The sequence below is a fragment of the Oncorhynchus tshawytscha genome, linkage group LG30 (assembly GCF_018296145.1).
Source record: "Oncorhynchus tshawytscha isolate Ot180627B linkage group LG30, Otsh_v2.0, whole genome shotgun sequence".
NCBI classification, from domain to species: Eukaryota; Metazoa; Chordata; class Actinopteri; order Salmoniformes; family Salmonidae; genus Oncorhynchus; species Oncorhynchus tshawytscha.
Window position 1 is genome coordinate 43,325,470 of NC_056458.1, and position 21,581 is coordinate 43,347,050.

At 44.1% G+C, this 21,581-nt stretch overlaps 1 protein-coding gene across 2 annotated transcripts; it reads left to right on the forward strand.

The window, feature by feature from the left end:
• The first annotated feature begins 3,598 nt into the window (after nt 1-3,598).
• LOC112229076 (tetratricopeptide repeat protein 1) lies at nt 3,599-17,259 on the forward strand. 2 transcript variants are annotated; one of them, XM_042309623.1, is made up of 8 exons: nt 3,599-3,664; nt 4,884-5,430; nt 5,568-5,628; nt 8,200-8,312; nt 10,524-10,560; nt 10,966-11,114; nt 15,886-15,940; nt 16,913-17,259. In XM_042309623.1, the coding sequence occupies exons 2-8, from the start codon at nt 4,912-4,914 to the stop codon at nt 17,068-17,070; spliced, it is 1,092 nt and encodes a 363-aa protein (XP_042165557.1). In that variant the 5' UTR covers nt 3,599-3,664; nt 4,884-4,911; the 3' UTR covers nt 17,071-17,259. The 2 variants fall into 2 exon arrangements, with proteins under 2 accessions (XP_042165557.1, XP_042165556.1); XM_042309622.1 differs by having other exon boundaries at nt 3,601-3,683.
• The last annotated feature ends 4,322 nt before the right edge of the window (nt 17,260-21,581 follow it).

Genomic DNA, 21,581 nt, shown 5'->3' on the forward strand with positions numbered 1-21,581 from the left:
TAAAAAAAAATCTCAATATCAAATCATTCCTGGGTAACAATTAAGTACCTTACTGTGATCGCTTTCAATTCAAATGTTTAAAAAAATTAACAAAAATAGCTTCTTAGCTAAGGGCAATTTCTCAAGGAAGAATTTTGCTAGGACTGTCTGGGTGTGGTCTGAGGGGGGAGGGGAAAACTGGAAACTAGCTGTTATTGGCAGAGAGGTTTGGAACTCTCTTTCTTGTTGGTCTATTAACCATTTTCCCGCCTGGTGATGTCACCAGGCAGCAGTGGCAATTTTAGCATGTCAATCTTGGTGGGGCAGTCTCTATCATTTTTTTTTTTAGATGGATGCCAGCAAAGCCACTACACATCACAACCACAAACAATACATTAATTGTACTATGACAGTGACAAACGGTGCCCACAAACTGTTAGGCCCTATATAAAGCTGTCCCAACAGCAGAGCTTTCTTTTCAGCACCATGTAGTGAATTCTTACCACCACTACACCTGACTATCAGCGGAGCCTTGTCTGGCAGCGACACAGTTCATTCAGCCTCATTTACAGCCTTTTTAAAAACAATAGCTGATATGGCTGACTTGCTTAAATAAATATGGTTTCAGCTGACTCCTTATGAATTTGTGTAACTCTATACGAACTGCATTCTCTTTCAATAATAACAAATGCCGACATGAGTTTTGACTTTTGAACCATACACAAACATGATTACATTTATGTTCAGTAAATTCATAATGTTTGTTCTTATATCATTAACACTAAGCTCTAAGTATAAGCAAGTGCAAGCAAACGAGCTGCGACGAGGTAGGCTTATTCGTTCAGCACTTTCAAAATGGACACCGACAGAAATTCAGATAGGTGTTAATTCAGATAAATTCAGCAAGATGTTGAGGCCTTAACTTTGTGGAGAGAGGGAGAGAGAGAGAGAGGTGGAGAGAGGGAGAGAGAAAGAGAGAGAGAGAGACGAGAGAGACGTGGTTAGCCTATCAATTGAAGTATTTTATTAGACCAATGTGGTCTAAAAAGGAAGGAAAATACAATCACGAGGATCCACTTTTATAGACTATATACAGACACAGACAGGGCACTGTACAAACAAAACAACCCTCGCAATATCAGCTGGAATTACATGGATCTATTACTGAACTTTCTGTTGAAAATAAATATTTGAATGGGAAGAGACTGTCACTTTTAAACATGGTTACAGACCCAACAACATTATATAGTTTCTCTCCCCGTGGAGAAAAGCACATGATCTAACTATAATACACAAAGTAAGCAAAACAATGAAATGCATCATTTCAACATTGCCTTAAGATGAATTAGAGACTAATGAGATAGACCAATATAAGCAATATAACAATGGAGATGAAAACTACGTCATGAGGAAAAGAGGAGCAGATAAGAGGCAGGCCGTGATTTTGATTAAGATGGATGTAGTCGATTCTCCCTGTACACCAAGTCAGAACCAAAGGATAAATAACGGGGGCATATAAGCAGACAATGAAAGCTCTTACAATATCCGATGATTTCATTTTTCTAAAAACAGTCTATAGGCTACATGTGCACCACCAAGTCAGAACAGTAGGCTAAGTTCTGAGGGGGAGGACCAAATTATTAATTTGAGACACATGGACTACTAACAGTTTACTACACAAAATACACTTAGTATTACTTTCTTAGCTACAGTTGATGTCGGAAGTTTACATGCACCTTAGCCAAATACATTTAAACTCTTTTTTTCACAATTCCTGAAATTAAATCCTAGTAAAAATTAGGATAACCACTTTATTTTAAGAATGTGAAATGTCAGAATGATAGTAGAGAGAATTATTTATTTCAGCTTTAATTTTTTTCATCATATTCCCAGTTGGTCAGAAGTTTACATACACTCAATTAGCATTTGGTAGCATTGCCTTTAAATGGTTTACCTTGGGTCTAACATTTCAGGTAGCATTCCACAAGCTTCCTACAATAAGTTGGGTGAATTGTAGCCCATTCCTCCTGACAGAGCTGGTGTAACTGAGTCAGGTCTGTAGGCCTCCTTGCTCGCATAAGCTTTATCAGTTCTGCCCACAAATTTTCTATAGGATTGAGGCCAGGGCTTTGTGATGGCCACTCCAATACCTTGACTGTGTTGTCATTAAGCCATTTTGCCACAACTTTGGAAGTATGCTTGGGGTCATTGTCCATTTGGAAGACCCATTTGTGACCAAGCTTTAACTGATTAAGCTTTAACTGACTGATGTGTTGAGATGTTGCTTCAATATATCCACATAATTTTATTTCCTCATGATGCCATCTATTTTGTGAAGTGCACCAGTCCCTCATGCAGCAAAGCACCCCCACAACATGATGCTGCCACCCCCGTGCTTCATGGTTGGGATGGTGTTCTTTGGCTTGCAAGCCTCCCCCTTTTTCCCCCAAACATAACGATGGTCATTATGGCCAAACAGTTCTATTTTTGTTTCATCAGACCAGAGGACATTTCTCCAAAAAGTATGATCTTTGTCCCCATGTGCAGTTGCAAACCGTAGTCTGGCTTTTTTATGGCGGTTTTGGAGCAGTGGCTTCTTCCTTGCTGAGCGGCCTTTCAGGTTATGTCGATATAGGACTTGTTTTACTGTGGATATAGACACTTTTGTACCTGTTTCCTCCAGCATCTTCACAAGGTCTTTTTCTGTTGTTCTGGGATTGATTGGCACTTTTCGCAGAGACAGAACGCAACGTCTTCCTGAGCGGTATGACGGCTGCGTAGTCCCATGGTGTTCATACTTGCGTACTATTGTTTGTACAGATGAACGTGGTACCTTCAGACGTTTGGAAATTGCTCCCAAGGATGAACCAGACTTGTGGAGGTCTACAATTATTTTTCTGAGGTCTTGGCTGATTTTCTTTTGATTTTCCCATGATGTCAAGCAAAGAGGCACTGAGTTTGAAGGTAGGCCTTGAAATACATCCACAGGTACACCTCCAGTTGACAAAGACGCCTGACTTCTACGGCATCTTGGATTAGGGAGAGACATATAATTTTTAGTTTATGTGTGACAGAACACTGAGCAAATCACGGCGCAACTAGAGAAGATTACCAACGCCTGCGGTATGTGCATTTGCTGAACTGCCCCTCCACCACAGAAAACGCCTGCATATTGGAGTTGCCTTACTCAATAAAGAGATCATGTTTGTATGTAGCTTTATTAAGTAAGGGAATGTTTTTTTTTACACTGTTTGTAAACTGATATGTGACACGCAAAAAACAGGCAAACTTTAATAGATTTTTCTATTTTTGGGGGGCTAAACAGGTAAGGCTCTGCCCCACCTGCCTTGAATGACAGGTCAACACTACTAGGCAGGCCCAAACTCCTTCCCACCAAAACAGGCTGAAAATTCAAGCTCTCTTTTCAAAATGCTCTTACATCAAAAAGGGCATTATCATAATTTTCACAATATTATTCCAAACCTCATAGTGTGGAAATATATTCACAACACGGGATTATCATGTTTTGACTGCACTGGGACTTTAATGATTATGTTGAGGGTGAAACGTTCTTTGAGCCAGCTGTTTCCTTAAGGACTACATTTCCCAGAGTGCCTCAGCGTCGTATTGATTTGATAAGCAGCCGGAAGAGATGATTACAGAGGAAATGTCATCCTGACTAGAGGTAGGACTGCAGCCACAAGGTATTAAATATGCAGTATCATACCCATTAACAACCCATTTTTGTGTATATTTACTTTGGTGTATGCATAGTTAAGTTTCAAGTATTCAAAGATATAGGAAACATAGAAAATATGTCACATTATGTATCATTTGGGTCTGTAACTGGTAGCTAGCATTAGCTGACTAGCTGGAAAAATAGCATTGTCGCAGAAGTTAAAAAAATGTTGGGATAAAGTTAGCAGCTAGCTAGATAATCAAACCTAATGGTAGCTATTATTATGTTATGTGTCATGTCGCTAGCCTAGTAACAGCGTTAAAGAGCAAGCTGACGTTACTGGGCTAGCTAGCCGAGGGTGCAACTGAACAGTCAGAAGATTATGGATATACTGTCAAGATGCATGTCTCTCTGCCTTAACAATGGGAGCCGTCCAGCTCCCGCCTATCGTTGGGCTCCCGAGTGGGGCAGCGGTCTAAGTAACTGCATCTCTGTGCTAGAGGCGTCATTACAGACCCTGGTTTGAACCTGGGCTGTATTACAACCGGACGTGATTGGGAGTCCCATAGGGCGGCACACAATTGGCACAGCGTCGTCCTGTTTGGGGTTTGGCCGGGGTAGGCTGTCATTGTAAATAAGAATTTGTTCTTAACTGACTTGCCTAGTTAAATAAAATAAAACTATATATGCTCTAGGGTCTATATATTTATTTCACATTCTCTCTTTGACTTGGTGAATACATCTCATTATTGTAATCCCTTTTTGAATATTCGATGAGGGGTGTTGATGTCAACCGCCTGTATTCAATGGAGATAAATGCTATTCTCAAAGATGCCTGGATGTCACAGGTTTTACTTCTATCAATAAACTCATGACATTACAAAACTTATATTTGAGCAAATAAACCTCACATAGAAAATAAGCCATTCATTTTTTGTTGACCAAATTTGACACTCATTGACCTCACAAAAAGTCTTTGCTAGGTGGGCAGAACAATGAAAAAATGCCTGATTTTTGTTTTTGTTTTTTGTTGCTGAGTTGGGCCTCTCTTCCTCTCTGACTGAAAGCTAGAGACCACTGATCTAGCTAGCAATGTCACTGGCAGAATTGATAGAGAATGTGAATTATATGATTTCTATAGTGTGATTGACAATCTATCCCAAGATTAAACTGAGATGCAGGTTAAATTGACAATGTAAAAACTGACTGCAATTCCTCCTTCTAGGTGAAGTTTTGTACAGGGAGAAAAATCAATGGAATCCTCAGCAGACAAGCAGTCTGAGGCACTCCTTGACAGAATGACCAACTCTCAGACCAATGTTAGAGTGTCTGAACAGCATGAATGTCCAGACGGCCAAAGCACTGCAGCCCACAAGGGTACTGAGCAGGGGGACGATGCCTTCTTTGACTGTGAGGAGTCTCTGAATGGAGCAGACGGCTCCATGGGTGACAGACAGAGAAGGACTGACTGTTCAGAAGCCCCATCATTATTCCAGGAAACAGAGGGATGTTCACCAAACACAGAAAAAAAACACGTCAATGCAGAGTTAGGAGGAGAAGAAGCCGAGTTGTCAGGGGAGAGAACTACATTATTGGGAGGTGAAGAAGAGGGAAAAGAAACTTGGGATGAGTGCACTGAAGAAGACAAGAGTATGGCAGTTGAAGGGGGAGATTCTGATACTGAACTGAATGAAGAAGAGAACGCTCCTCCTGAATTTGATGATGAGTATCTGAGACAAGTGGAGAAAGACATGACAGAGGAGGAAACAGAGGTGAACTTCTTCATCCTAGTCAACAACAACAACAAAAAATGTGCACAATTTGAAACTCTACAACCATCATTTGGTGGTCAGTAAGTTGGCATTACAAGAGCTCAATCTGATTGTTGTTTTTTTTTGCTGTGCCATAGAGCCGCAGAGAGGAGAGCATGAGCCTGAAGGACAAGGGGAACAGTCAGTTCAAGAGTGGAGGTAAGCTGCTGTAGGCTAAACTGTATACTGCTGGAGGATGGATGTTTGAGAAAACGTGGCCAACAGGATCTTAGAGAATGATTCACTTAAACTATTGCTGATATGTAATCTTTTTACGTGAGTAAAGTACGTGTTGGTAAAGTTAATTATGCGAGAAATATTAGTGGAAACGCATTTGTGCTTAGATATTGACATAATGACCGATGACGCGATGACATGTTGTGTGGTCCTCCCACTACGGCTCGTCGGGAAAAGCATGCAGTTTATGGAGCTACAGATTAAATAAATTATGATTAACTTCACAGGGTGATGGATGAGCTCCATGCTTCTTTCCAATAAATATAGAGGGTCTTATTCTGGTGACATGATGATCAATACTTGGTTGCTGGTTGACAAATAAAATTTTTAAAAAATACATAATAATCTCATCAAGTATAACCAGTGGTTCCCAACCAGGAGTACTAGGACTCCTGGGGGGTACTTGAGAAGACTCATGAGACCAACAGGATACTGGTCAAATGCACAAGAGGGGGTACTTCAGGGGTACTCTGGACAGAGCATCATTCAGTTGGTGGTACAGTAACTGAAAAAAGTTGTAACCTGCTGATGGTGGCTATACCCACACTGTATCTGCGAGCTGTTGGCCAAAAATCATTTGCCAGTACAAGAGTGGGCACACTCGCTATATAACGCACATTTGTTTTGTGAAAAAAACATCATTAGGGTTGAAAATGCGATGGAAACCCATTTAACTTGTTGTTGTTTTTTATTCAGTACATGTGAAATTAACCACAAAAGGTATTTTTATGTGCACAATGTCATCACACACAGTCTTTTATCCACAACAAGTCAAGATTTCTGATTTTTGAATATTCACGTGATAAACCGTCACCAATTGGATGAGAATCGGCCCCAAAATGTGCTTTAGTGTTAACATACTGTTCACATTAAAGCTGTGTCTGTGTATACAGTGCATTCGGAAAGTATTCAGACCCCTTTCCCTTTCTCCCACATTTTGTTACATTACAGCCTTATTCTAAAATGGATTAAATAACATCCTCATCGATCTAAACACAATACCCCATAATGACAAGCGAAAACAGGTTGTTAGACATTTTTGCAAATGTATAAAATAAACATTCAGACCCTTTGCTATGAGACTCGAAATTGAGCTCAGGTGTATCCTTTTTCCATTGATCATCGTTGAGATGTTTCTACAACTTGAGTGGAGTCCACCTGTGGTAAATTCAATTGATTTGATTTGGACATGATTTGGAAAGGCTGTCTATATAAGGTTGACAGTGCATGTCAGAGCAAAAACCAAGCCATGAGGTCGAAGGAATTGTCCATAGACCCCCGAGACAGGATTGTGTCGAGGCACAGATCTGGCGAAGGGTACCAAAACATTGCTGTAGCATTGAAGATCCCCAAGAAGTGGCCTCCATCATTCTTAAATGGAAGATGTTTTGAACCACCAAGACTCTTCCTAGAGCTGGCCGCCTGGCCAAACTGAGTAATCGGGGGAGAAGGACCTTGGTCAGGGAGGTGACCAAGAACCCGATGGTCACTCTAACAGAGTTCCAGAGTTCCTCTGTGGAGATGGGAGAATCTTACAGAAGGACAACCATCTCTGCAGCACTTCACCAATCAGGCCTTTATGGTAGAGTGGCCAGACGGAATCCACTCCTCAGTAAAAGGCACATGACTGCACGCTTGGAGTTTGCCAAAAGGCACCTAAAGGACTCTCAGACCATGAGAAACAAGATTCGCAGGTCTGATGAAACCAAGATTGAACTTTTTGGCCTGAATGCCAAGTGTCACATCTGGAGTAAACCTGGCACCATCCCTACGGTGAAGCATGGTGGTGGCAGCATCATGCTGTGGTGATGTTGTTCAGTGGAAGGGACTGGGAGACGAGTCAGGATCGAGGGAAAGATGAACGGCGCAAAGTACAGAGAGATCCTTGATGTAAACCTTCTCCAGAGTGTTCGGGACCTCAGACTGGGGCGAAGGTTTACCTTCCAACAGGACGACGACCCTAAGCACACAGCCAAGTCAGCGCAGGAGTGGCTTCGGGACAAGTCTTTGAATGTCCTTGAGTGGCCCAGCCAGAGCCTGGACTTGAAACCGATCAACCGATCTCTGGAGAGACCTGAAAATAACTGTGCAGCGATGCTCCCCATCCTACATGACTGCATGAGAGGATCTGCTGAGAAAATGGTAGAAACTCCCCAAATACAGGTGTGCCAAGCTTGTAGCGTCATACCCAATAAGACTTGAGGCTGTCAAAGGTGCTTCAACAAAGTACAGAGCAAAGGGTCTGAATACATGTGTAAATGTGATATTTCGTTGTTTCTTTTTATACATTTGCCGTTTTTGCTTTGTCATTATGGGGTATTGTGTGGGGGGAAGAATCAATTTTAGAATAAGGATGTAACGTAACAAAATGTAGAAAAAAAGCAAAGGGGTCTGAATACATACCGAATGCACTGTATACTGTATGTATGTGTACACCAGCAGCAATGCTTACATGGATGGAGAATTGACTGACACTTCTTCATATCTTCCCAGAGCACACTGAGGCAGAGGAGTCGTACACTGCAGCTTTAGGATTATGCCCTGTGTGTTCCAGCAAGGAGAGAGCTATCCTCTTCTCTAACCGTGCTGCTGCCCGCCTGCACCTGGTAAGAGTGATAGCTAGTAACATTTAAACTTAACCAAGTGGTGAACTCTGAGGGCCCTTTTTTTAAGGTAATCCAGTTGGGTAATTTATAACCCTTCTGAGGTCTCCTGAATTGTCAGTCTCAAGACAGCTGAAGTCTACATTTTTATTGCACAATTATATCACGTAAACCCAGTGCTTACCGGACATTACTTTGACCCTGACAAACAGAGTCTGTGATCAATAAACATGACCTTGTCTTGAATCCATCAATATCCTAGGTGTGTGGAGACATTTTAGGCTACACTATGAGGAAATTATAGTCCTAAAGATGCTTTCCAGTTTCACTGACCAGCTCAGTCGCTGGTGATGGCCGACGAGCTCGTGCCAAAAGCCTCTTGTTTTACTTTGTAAAAAAACAATATTTGAAAGTCAGTGGAAGCTGCTGAGAGGAGGACGGCTCATAATAATGACCGGGATGGAGTCAATGGAATGGTATCAAACACATGGTTTTCATGTTTGATACCATTCATTCCGTTCCAGACATTATTATGAGCCGTCCTCCCCTCAGCAGCCTCCACTGAAAGTTGATCAAATATTTTAGTAGCCTACAAACTGATATAGTCTTCTCTTTTCAGCAGGAGCCATTTGCTTTCCAACCTGTGTTTTCACATGATTGTATTTTAAATATTGCTAAAGGCCTGTTTTGTCTGCATGCTGTTCGCTGACAGATTTGCCACGCATTCCCGACTCTAGGCATGCCTTGTTATTGGGCTACATACCATCCACAGTTAGGCTATTTTTAAAGAAGCTATTGATCCTCTGTGGCCAAATTATAGGCATTCTCATGGTGTACTAGGCTATACAGAACCCTTTATATAGCTCCTTCAGAACCCGTTATATAGCTCCTTCAGAACCCGTTATATAGCTCCTTCAGATCCCTTTATATAGCTCCTTCAGATCCCTTTATATAGCTCCTTCAGAACCCGTTATATAGCTCCTTCAGAACCCGTTATATAGCTCCTTCAGAACCCGTTATATAGCTCCTTCAGAACCCGTTATATAGCTCCTTCAGAACCCTTTATATAGCTCCTCCAGAACCCTTTATATAGCTCCTTCAGAACCCTTTATATAGCTCCTCCAGAACCCTTTCTATAGCTCCTCCAGAACCCTTTCTATAGCTCCTCCAGAACCCTTTCTATAGCTCCTCCAGAACCCTTTCTATAGCTCCTCCAGAACCCTTTTATATAGCTTCTTCAGAACCCTTTATATAGCTTCTTCAGAACCCGTTATATAGCTCCTCCAGAACCCGTTATATAGCTCCTCCAGAACCCGTTATATAGCTCCTCCAGAACCCTTTATATAGCTCCTTCAGAACCCGTTATATAGCTCCTCCAGAACCCTTTATATAGCTCCTCCAGAACCCTTTATATAGCTCCTTCAGAACCCTTTATATAGCTCCTTCAGAACCCGTTATATAGCTCCTCCAGAACCCTTTTATATGATCTGTAAGGAAATACTTGATGAGTTGCAGGGTCATGTCTATCAGAGCGGAGAGAGGGAGAAAGATCATATAAAGGGGATCTCATTCCAGTTCTGTGAGCGATACTGGTGTTCTTCTCACACAGCCACGGCTACTTGTTGGTCTCAAGTATAGGTTACAACGTTGTGCAAACCTTAAGCCCTGACCGGCCCGGCCCAACGCGAATCTACTCTTAGAATATCAACCCTGGGCTGGAAATCTACTTTTTTTCACATCACATCTTTGAGGGGGGGGGAAATAACAAAGAGGCAACACGAATGAACTTTGATCTCTTCTATCTGCATTTTTTACATAGCAAAAAGTGAAAATTATGTTACATGCCACGATAGGTACCGGATCCGGTCAAATAGGTTCTGGAATTAAACAGTCCAAAATGGAGAGGTGCCGGATCCTGTCCTAGCAGGCTAAAATGAAGCGCTGAGTAAACCACCATTATCTCCCAAGAGGGTGGGGTTAAGAGAGACAGATCTCTTGTGACCCCTAGTGGTGCTCTACTGTAGCTACATGCTACATAAGTTTAGGATAGGTTTGACTGGCAAACACAATCCTACCTGGTTATTCAGATGGCTCGGGTCAAGACATCAACAGGTCATTTGGAATTGATGTCATCTTGTCTTAACCTTTCCACCCAAACAAAAACAAAATGGTGACTGCTGAGTTTGAAACACCTTTCCCCCCTCCCCCTAATAGGATAAGAATGAGAGAGCCATCGCCGACTGCACCAAGGGTGAGTCTGTTACGTCTCTGTTCTAATTCCACAATGCCAGACGATTGACCTGTCTGGGACATGGCATGCCAGACGATTGACCTGTCTGGGACATGGCATGCCAGACGATTGACCTGTCTGGGACATGGCATGCCAGACGATTGACCTGTCTGGGACGTGGCATGCCAGACGATTGACCTGTCTGGGACGTGGCATGTGCTTCTTTCCAAGTATATTGTGTGAAGACACAATTCCCACTCCAGAACACTGTTTAAAAAAAAATATATAATAATAATTCTGTTCAGCCAATCCAGGCGTATGATCGAAATCACTAACGCCAGCTGCAGATTTGGATAAATGCCATTTGTATTATTCATACCCATCGCTACGTAACTAGAACTCTGTCCTTGTTTTCGTCACCTCCAGCCATAGAGTTGAACCCAAACTACATGCGGGCGATCCTGCGGAGGGCAGAGCTCTATGAGAAAACAGACAAGCTGGATGAGGCTTTGGAAGACTACAAGGCTGCTCTGGAGAAAGACCCCGACCTGCCTTCAGCCAGAGAGGCCTGCATGGTTAGTAGCAACCACTGACATTTAAACTATAATATATCATTGTTAGCAGAATAGAGAAGGCTTACATTTTAAGTCACTCTTCGCCTCCCAAGTGGCGCAGAGGTTTAAGGCACTGCATCACTACAGACCCAGGTTCGATCCCGTGCTGTATCACAACCAGCCGCGATCGGGAGTCCCATAGGGCGGCGCACAATTGGCCCAGCGTCATCCGGGTTAGGGGAGGGTTTGGCCGGGCGCCTGCAGGCTGACCTCTGTCATCGGTTGAACAGTGTTTCCTCTGACACATTGGTGCGGCTGGCTTCCGGGTGTTAAAAAAGCGCGGTTTGGCAGGTCATGTTTGGGAGGACGCATGACTCGACCTTTGCCTTTTTCAACCTGTTGGGGAGTTGCAGCGATGAGACAAGATCGAGAAAGGGGGTAAAATACACTCCCCCCAAAACAACACTCTTCAGTAAATGCACATTTCATGTCGTAGTTAACACATGAACTGTATTGTGTAAAGGTTTTCATTTTACATTGAATGTTGTTAGGTTTGCCTTTGGCGAAACCCAAACAGTTATTATAATCAATAATAATGAAGTGTTTGATATGAGGCCCAGTTATTAAACCATTTCATTGATTTTGCTTGTTTAATAGCTCGGGTGTCAAATTCATCAAATAAAACAAAATGCATTACTGTTTAACATGAAATATTGAATGCTAGGCAAACTGAAATGTCTTGGACAAAGATGTTTTTTTAAAATCTTTCCATTCAATGAGGTTTGTGGTTAACAGTTTCTATGTTCCTGATTTGTTCTGAATGAGGCTCTGCAATAATAACAGGAGCCGAGTAGCAGCTCTTACTAATGTAGCCGTGAGGGGGAGGCTTACACAACACAAGCTCACAGCGCCTGCATCCCAAAAGGCATCCTATTAGTCCCTTTTAGAGTGCACTAACTAGTGCACTAAGTGCAATACATAGGGAATAAGGTGCCGTTTGAGGCGCGGCTTGGACTGGCATGGAATAGAAGCTTTTCTCCATCTGAAATGCCCCATCTGACACTAAATGGTCTCAAAATACTCTCGTCTTATCTCCCCAGCCCCGACACACACCGGTACACACACATACACTTACCAGAGAATCAACTCCTCCCAACAACTCCACAGTTAATTATACTGAACAAAAATATAAACGCAACAAGTGTCAGTCCCATGTTTCGTGAGCAGAAATTTTCCATACTCACAAAAAGCTTATTTTTATCTGATTTTGGGCACAAATGTGTTTACATTCCTGTTAGTGAGCATTTCTCCTTTGCCAAGATAATCCATCCACCTGACAGGTGTGGTATATCAATAAGCTGATTAAACAGCATGATCATTACACAGGTGCACCTTGTACTGGGGACATTTAAAAGGCCACTCTAAAATGTGCAAATTTATCAATGGCGATTTGAATGCACAGAGATACCGTGATGAGATCCCGAGGCCCATTGCCGTGCCATTCATCCACCGCCATCACCTCCGTGTTTCAGCATGATAATCTGTATACTACTTGGAAGCTGACAATGTCTCAGTTCTTCAGTGGTCTGCAGACTCACCAGACATGTTTGGGATGCTTTGGATCGATGCGTACAACGCCGTGTTCCAGTTCCCGCCAATATCCAGAACCTTCGCACACCCATTAAAGAGGAGTAGGAAAACATTCCACAGGCCACAATAAACAGCCTGATCAACTCTATGTGAAGGAGATGTGTCGCACCGCATGAGGCAAATGGTGGTCACACCAGATACTGACTGGTTTTCCTGCACCCCCAGGAAAACATTTCAAAGACATAAGTACAGTCCATTTTTTTCTTATTTTTTTCTGTGGCCAACAGTTGAATATCTGAATTCCCAGTCATGTGAAATCCATAGATTAGGGCCTAATGACTTTCAATTGACCGATTTTCCTTAAACTCAGCAAAAAAAGAAACGTCCCTTTTTCAGGACCCTGTCTTTCAAAGATCATTAGTAAAAATCCAAATAACTTCATAATCTTCATTGTGAAGGGTTTAAACACTGTTTCCCATGCTTGTTCAATGAACCATGAACAATTAATGAACATGCACCTGTGGAACGGTCGTTGAGACACTAACAGCTTACAGATGGTAGGCAATTAAGGTCACAGTTATGAAAACTTAGGACAGTAAAGAGGCCTTTCTAATGACTCTGGAAAAACACCAAAAGAAAGATGCCCAGGGTCCCTGCTCATAGGCATGCTGCAAGGAGGCATGAGAACCGCAGATGTGGCCAGGGCAATAAATTGCAATGTCCGTACTGTGAGACGCCTAAGACAGCGCTACAGGGAGACAGGATGGACAGCTGATCGTCCTCGCAGTGGCAGACCACGTGTAACAATACCTACACAGGATTGGTACTTCCGAAACTCACACCTGCGGGACAGGTACAGGATGGCAACAACAAATGTCCGAGTTACACCAGGAATGCACAATCCATCAGTGCTCAGACTGTCTGCAATAGGCTGAGAGAGGCTGTACTGAGGGCTTGTAGGCCTGTTGTAAGGCAGGTCCTCACCAGACATCACCGGCAACAACGTCGCCTATGGGCATAAACCCACCGTCGCTGGACCAGACAGGACTGGCAAAAAGTGCTCTTCACTGATGAGTCGCAGTTTTGTCTCACCAGGGGTGATGGTCGGATTTTCGTTTATCGTCGAAGGAATGAGCGTTACACCGAGGCCTGTACTCTGGAGCGGGATCGAGGTGGAGGTTCCGTCATGATCTGGGGGCAGTGTGTCACCGTATTCTTCGTACTGAGCTTGTTGTCATTGCAGACAATCTCAACTCTGTGCGTTACAGCAAGAACTGGCAAATCTGGTGCAGTCCACGAGGAGGAGATGCACTGCAGTACTTAATGCAGCTGGTGGCCACACCAGATACTGACTGTTACTTTTGATTTTTGACACCCACCCCCCCCCATTACTTAAAATAAACGCAGTTGACAAGTGAGGACGTTTTTTTTCTGCGTTTATGAACTTTAACTCAATAAAATATTTCTAGTTGCGTTTTTATATTTTTGTTCAGTGTAGAATGGATAATGTGTGATAACTTCTGTCCTTGGAGGCGGGCTGTCTAGACCTGCAGCACCCTAGATGGAAGATTCTGTGTGGACCTGCAGCACCCTAGATGGAAGATGCTGTGTAGACCTGCAGCACCCTAGATGGAAGTGTCTAGACCTGCAGCACCCTAGATGGAAGATGCTGTGTGGACCTGCAGCACCCTAGACGGAAGATGCTGTGTAGACCTGCAGCACCCTAGACGGAAGATGCTGTGTAGACCTGCAGCACCCTAGATGGAAGATGCTGTGTGGACCTGCAGCACCCTAGACGGAAGATGCTGTGTAGACCTGCAGCACCCTAGACGGAAGATGCTGTGTGGACCTGCAGCACCCTAGACGGAAGATGCTGTGTAGACCTGCAGCACCCTAGACGGAAGATGCTGTGTAGACCTGCAGCACCCTAGATGGAAGTGTCTAGACCTGCAGCACCCTAGATGGAAGATGCTGTGTAGACCTGCAGCACCCTAGACGGAAGATGCTGTGTGGACCTGCAGCACCCTAGACGGAAGATGCTGTGTAGACCTGCAGCACCCTAGATGGAAGATGCTGTGTAGACCTGCAGCACCCTAGATGGAAGTGTCTAGACCTGCAGCACCCTAGATGGAAGATGCTGTGTAGACCTGCAGCACCCTAGACGGAAGATGCTGTGTAGACCTGCAGCACCCTAGATGGAAGATGCTGTGTGGACCTGCAGCACCCTAGACGGAAGATGCTGTGTAGACCTGCAGCACCCTAGATGGAAGATGCTGTGTGGACCTGCAGCACCCTAGACGGAAGATGCTGTGTAGACCTGCAGCACCCTAGACGGAAGATGCTGTGTAGACCTGCAGCACCCTAGACGGAAGATGCTGTGTGGACCTGCAGCACCCTAGACGGAAGATGCTGTGTAGACCTGCAGCACCCTAGACGGAAGATGCTGTGTAGACCTGCAGCACCCTAGATGGAAGTGTCTAGACCTGCAGCACCCTAGATGGAAGATGCTGTGTAGACCTGCAGCACCCTAGACGGAAGATGCTGTGTGGACCTGCAGCACCCTAGACGGAAGATGCTGTGTAGACCTGCAGCACCCTAGATGGAAGATGCTGTGTAGACCTGCAGCACCCTAGATGGAAGTGTCTAGACCTGCAGCACCCTAGATGGAAGATGCTGTGTAGACCTGCAGCACCCTAGACGGAAGATGCTGTGTAGACCTGCAGCACCCTAGATGGAAGATGCTGTGTGGACCTGCAGCACCCTAGACGGAAGATGCTGTGTAGACCTGCAGCACCCTAGATGGAAGATGCTGTGTGGACCTGCAGCACCCTAGACGGAAGATGCTGTGTAGACCTGCAGCACCCTAGATAGAAGATGACAGTGATTACAAAACAGAGGAAAGGGGCTCCTTCTGACTTGAGATGGATAATAAGGTGTTACTGTGATGGGTTTACCTCCCGCTAGCTCTAGTGCAGGGGTTAGGTGTAATGTGTTCCCACCACAGGGATGTTGCCAAGACAACCTGAAGGTAAAGTAGTGGAAAGTGTTTTATTCTGTGAAGTTCCATTTCAAACAGTGCTGGTAGGATGAGTACAATATAAGATCAGCAGAAGGTAAACCGTATCTGCCAGTAGTCTTCACAGCAATCAGGCACATGGCTAGTCATTTACCTCGACTGTCTCTCTCCCTCTCCTCCGTACAGCGGCTTCCACAACAGATCCACGAGCGAAATGAGAAGCTGAAGGACGATATGATGGGTATGAGATCACCAACTGCTTTTCTATTGTTTTGCATAGATTGCACCCCCAGGAAAACATTTCAAAGACATAAGTGCAGTGCATTCGCAAAGTATTCAGACCCCTTCCCTTTTTACATGACAAAGCGAAAACAGGTTTTTAGAAATGTTTGCAAATGTATTAAAAAAATGTTAAAAAAAAAAAAAACAGATCGCTTATTTACAGGTATTCAGATCCTTTGCTATGAGACTCAAAATTGAGCTCAGGTGCATCGTTCCCCCATTGATCATCCTTGAGATGTTTCTACAACTTGTTTTTACATAAGTATTCAGATCCTTTGCTATGAGACTCAAAATTGAGCTCAGGTGCATCGTCCCCCCCCCATTGAGATGTTTCTACAACTTGTTTTTAAAGACTAAAGTACATTCACTGACTAGCAAAAAAACAACGGTGCCTTGTGATATGTTTTAAATCATATTGTTGTCAGGTGAGGGTGACCCAGGCTGGTTCTGTTCCATCATGGTCTCACTATAAGGTTGTGTGGACCCAGTTGCTACTCACTAGGCTGGGAGTGGGGAACACATTTCAACTGCTTGGAATTGAAATTGACCACGAAGCGGTGTGTAGGGAGGGAGGCTCTTTAATTAGTTAACTGTCTGTTCAGGGGCAGAACGACAGATTTGTACCTTGTCAGCTGGGGGGTTTGAACTTGCAACCTTCCGGTTACTAGTCCAATGCTCTAACCACTAGGCTACGCTGCCGCCCCTTGGAGCTGTGCTGGGGAAAACAGCTCACTTCTAAAGTACCGAGTTTGTAGAGTAGAACAAAGCTAAGCATACAGTGTATTGGAATATCCTCTCATTTGCAATTGTCAATAGAAAAATACTGACTTCAATTAAGTGTTTTCATGTGTTATTGGTCATTTTTGTTTTTCATCATCGTTTTTGTCATTATTTAGCTTTTTAATGTCTCTCCCTATCTATCTGTCATTAGGCAAACTGAAGGACTTGGGCAATATGTTCCTGCGGCCATTTGGTCTGTCCACATCAAACTTCCAGGTAAACCAGGATTCGGGCACCGGCTCCTACTCTGTCAACTTTGTTCAGAATCCTAACGACAACAACAGATCACAGCATAAGGAGCCTGTCTGAGAGCCGTCGTCACACCTGGCTTGGCCACCCATCTTCAGAGCTAAGAGACGGACAGTCAGGATCCTCCACTGGTGTGTCAGAGTGGGATCCATTTTGAAATTTAAAAGACAGTCTTTCATGGTTAAATAAGATTGCCCACCATCTCTCACACACAATCTGAAAGGGCCATTAAATGATCAGTGACTGTTACTTTGCTGCGTTGTCTTTTTTTATTGTATTTTTATGGAGCGATTTCATTTGCCACTTCTTTGACGTTAGGATTTGAGGATTGAAAGTGTCATCGGCCTGTAAACACTCAGGTTTACGCAATTGATGTACGACAAATTTCACAACTTCTCAAGAATATATGCGGTATCACACCATTTTGTCAAATGGGTTGTACAACCTCAGTGTGTACAGGGCCATAGTGTAGTTGTTAAATTGTATTGAAAGATGAATTACTTTGTAGACCTTTATTTGACTTAACTATTCAGAGGATGGCGAAGTACAATATAGAATAAAAGTCACACACCAAGTACAAAGGCAAACAGCAAATTGACTGATTTTTACGATACGGATACATTAATAACAGGATGTCCCACAACCACCAGTCAGTCGTATGTTTAGTCAAGTAAACTATTTGATTGTATTGAAACGCATATATATATGTACACGAGAAAGAGAGATGAGCCACATCTGTTTCAGTCACTGTGGCTCTCTTCAGCTGCTCCTGACTGACTGAACGTTTCCCTTTTGGAATCCCCAATATGGCCTGTATCACATCATGGCCTACGGGGGGGGTCAAGTCAACTGGCCCTATGTGTCTTGATGTGAGAGGGGGGAGATGAATACTGTATGTAGGTTGGTTTGACCCTAGAGAAAGAGTGAGGAGGGACAGCTGGCAAGGAAAATGACATGTAAATTCTTAAATTCGCACATTTTAATGTCATATAACCTCTGAGCTGGATAAAGGGGAGAGAACCAAGGGAAGGGTGAAAGACAGTGTGAAAGTCACACGACACTGAGCGGAGGAGTGTGATAGTGGCCCATCTTTGTTTTCCTGTATTTGACTGTCAACTGTAGACGACCCACCTCAAGTACTGCAACACTCCAGCTCCCCAGGAACATTCTAGACATTTGGAGGTGTTCAGCAGGGCTCAATTCGATCCGTGAAGAGCTGCGCTACGAGCGTGATCGAAATGTAAAAGCAATGTTCCAGCGTCACCAAATGTTAAATCGCGTTATAAAATGCTGGACTTCAGCTATACGGATTGAATCGAGCCCTAAGGCTGCTTGTAGCTCACTGTGGAATAACAGGAGCCAATTTATGGTTGTGGCAGAGACAGACACCAAGATCATATTTCCCGCACAACAAAAACCCATTTGTCTGCGACTGCACTGCAATAGCACATGCAATCTTTATTGCACTACATTTTTGATTTTATTTTACATAGTATTGTTTTTATTCCTTTTTTTTTTTACATTTACATTTGAGTCATTTAGCAGACGCTCTTATCCAGAGCGACTTACAGGAGCAATTCGTCGGGTTAAGTGCCTTGCTCAAGGGCACATCGATAAGATTTTTCACCTAGTCGCCTCAAGAGATTCGAACAAGCGACCTTTTACTGGCCCAAAGCTCTCTTTGCATTTCAAGATCACTGATCAACCTACTATAAAACCCTGCAAAGACCTGTCACAACGTCTGTAACAGATACCAATAACAGTCAGAGAACCCACGTGTGCTTGTCTACTGCAGAAGTCTCCACTCAAACGAAGATCACATTCTTGAGGAAATGGACGCCTTGCTCAAAACAAATCAGATGGATAGGCCTGGAGGAGTAGGTCTGCTTTCCATTATAAATATATAAATGTTCCTTCTTTCCGATACTTAAATAAAAAATAATTATGTCCATGACATGTCTCCAATTCTGGACACGTCCTTCCGTTCGACAGTCTTGCAACCAATGGCGGTGTTAGGAGTCAAGGGCCCGTCAGCAGCCCTTCAGCGTTGCAGCGCTGGAAGAGAAGAGAGAGATGGACACATCAGGGACCTTTTCATCCAAATCAGAGGACGTTCTTGCTGTATTTGGCCGTAAAAAGCACATTCAATAGCCACTAATAAAAAAAAAAGGCTTTTTTTTTTATACAAGCACAGACATTATTGAAAAAGGCGATCCTATGGTACCTGGCAGGACGGCCATTCATCCAAATACTAAAATGTTAATTGAATATGGACTGTAGGTCATTAGTCAGCCAACAACACAAGGTTTTTGAGGGGACTCCAGTGAACTCGGGAATTAACCTTGTACTCCTTGAGTAAACAGTACACTGTTCACGCTACAATGGCTTTACTTGCAGACTCGAGAACACTCCTAAGGCGTTTTGGGAGGGCTCATGTATGTATCTCTACCTGAGTTGTCCTGTACGGATGTCTCAGCCCTAGCAAGTATCTGACAGTGGCAAACCAAGATAGACATCACAAATGAGTCATCGTGTTCAGTCATAAACGTTTCAGCAGTTTGCTGGTCTGCCATGCATTTAACTCAACGGAATATTCAAATGTCCTTGAGATTCAAGCCAGATAACCTAGACAGCTGCCGAGTGGATTGTTTTATTTAAATACGGTTGTGTATGCCACTCCTTTAACATACATATATAGGTTGTCTTTTAATTTGTATTTCAAACCAAAACGTTACTTCACAGTACCATTTCATTTACAAAAGCATTGCTTTCAATCCACTGACCGACAGCACTTTAGCAATGGTTCTTTTTCCATTATAGCCTATGAAGTCAATGATCTGCCATGCAGGACCTCTATACCAGACGGTGTCAGTCATGCTGTTCTCTCTGCTGCCGCACAGTAAGCGGTACCGATGCACCAAGTCTGGAACCAACAGGACCCTGAACATCTTCTACCTCCAAGTCATAAGACTGGTCGTGTACATATTTACCTCCATTAACTCGTACCCCTGCACATCGACTCAGTACTGGTACACCGTGTATATAGCCAAGTTACCATTGCATTGTGTATATTATTATTACTTCTCTCTCTGCATTGTTGGGAAGAGCCCGTAAGTAAGCCTTTCACTGTTGTTCCACACCTGTTGTTTACGAAGCATGTGACGTATAAAAGTTGATTTGTTCTGTATGACCTAGCTATTAAATTATTGCCTAGTCAGACAATTATTACTGTAAGGCTTATCAGCCCGTTGGAACAGTAGTAACGGTCTGACCAGGTGATAGATAGGTCCTATATCTGTTTGCAGGTAAGAAACTCTGTTCAATAAAAGGAATGATTTTGCGCAACATTTTTCTACCATATTCCCCCTTTTCCTCCCATTATCATTCATATAACAGCCCCAGGTGACAGACAGGGGCCTTGTCTGGCTAACAGCCCCAGGTGACAGACAGGGGCCTTGTCTGGCTAACAGCCCCCAGGTGACAGACAGGGGCCTTGTCTGGCTAACAGCCCCAGGTGACAGACAGGGGCCTTGTCTGGCTAACAGCCCCAGGTGACAGACAGGGGCCTTGTCTGGCTAACAGCCCCAGGTGACAGACAGGGGCCTTGTCTGGCTAACAGCCCCAGGTGACAGACAGGGGCCTTGTCTAGCTAACAGCCCCAGGTGACAGACAGGGGCCTTGTCTGGCTAACAGCCCCAGGTGACAGACAGGGGCCTTGTCTAGCTAACAGCCCCAGGTGACAGACAGGGGCCTTGTCTGGCTAACAGCCCCAGGTGACAGACAGGGGCCTTGTCTGGCTAACAGCCCCAGGTGACAGACAGGGGCCTTGTCTGGCTAACAGCCCCCAGGTGACAGACAGGGGCCTTGTCTGGCTAACAGCCCCAGGTGACAGACAGGGGCCTTGTCTGGCTAACAGCCCCCAGGTGACAGACAGGGGCCTTGTCTGGCTTACAGCCCCAGGTGATAGACAGGGGCCTTGTCTGGCTAACAGCCCCAGGTGACAGACAGGGGCCTTGTCTGGCTAACAGCCCCCAGGTGACAGACAGGGGCCTTGTCTAGCTAACAGCCCCAGGTGACAGACAGGGGCCTTGTCTGGCTAACAGCCCCAGGTGACAGACAGGGGCCTTGTCTGGCTAACAGCCCCAGGTGACAGACAGGGCCTTGCCTGGCTAACAGCCCCAGGTGACAGACAGGGGCCTTGACTGGCTAACAGCCCCAGGTGACAGACAGGGCCTTGACTGGCTAACAGCCCCAGGTGACAGACAGGGGCCTTGACTGGCTAACAGCCCCAGGTGACAGACAGGGGCCTTGACTGGCAAATGTGTTTTTATACAGGTCTGCCATTTCATAAAAGCCCCACAAAATGTTGCAGTAAAATCGCAGCTAATGTAAAGACCACAAGCTCCATTTTAAAAGGTGTGGTCATTGTCAACATCAAAGGCCCCGCATTTGGTGCAAAAGAGACAATAGAAGTATCTCGAATTCCAAATGACCATCAATGTCTTTATAACAGCTTGTTTCAAGGTGAAACTGAAGGCTTATAAACGTCATTGGATTTGTAGGTGTTAATG

Bases quoted from the DNA above. Each gene is read 5' to 3' on its own strand.
- LOC112229076 (XM_042309623.1), top strand. From the start codon at position 4,912: ATGGAATCCTCAGCAGACAAGCAGTCTGAGGCACTCCTTGACAGAATG. The intron at 5,629-8,199 runs GTAAGCTGCTGT...ATATCTTCCCAG, and splicing joins CAGTCAGTTCAAGAGTGGAG to AGCACACTGAGGCAGAGGAG. The intron at 11,115-15,885 runs GTTAGTAGCAAC...TCCTCCGTACAG, and splicing joins CAGCCAGAGAGGCCTGCATG to CGGCTTCCACAACAGATCCA.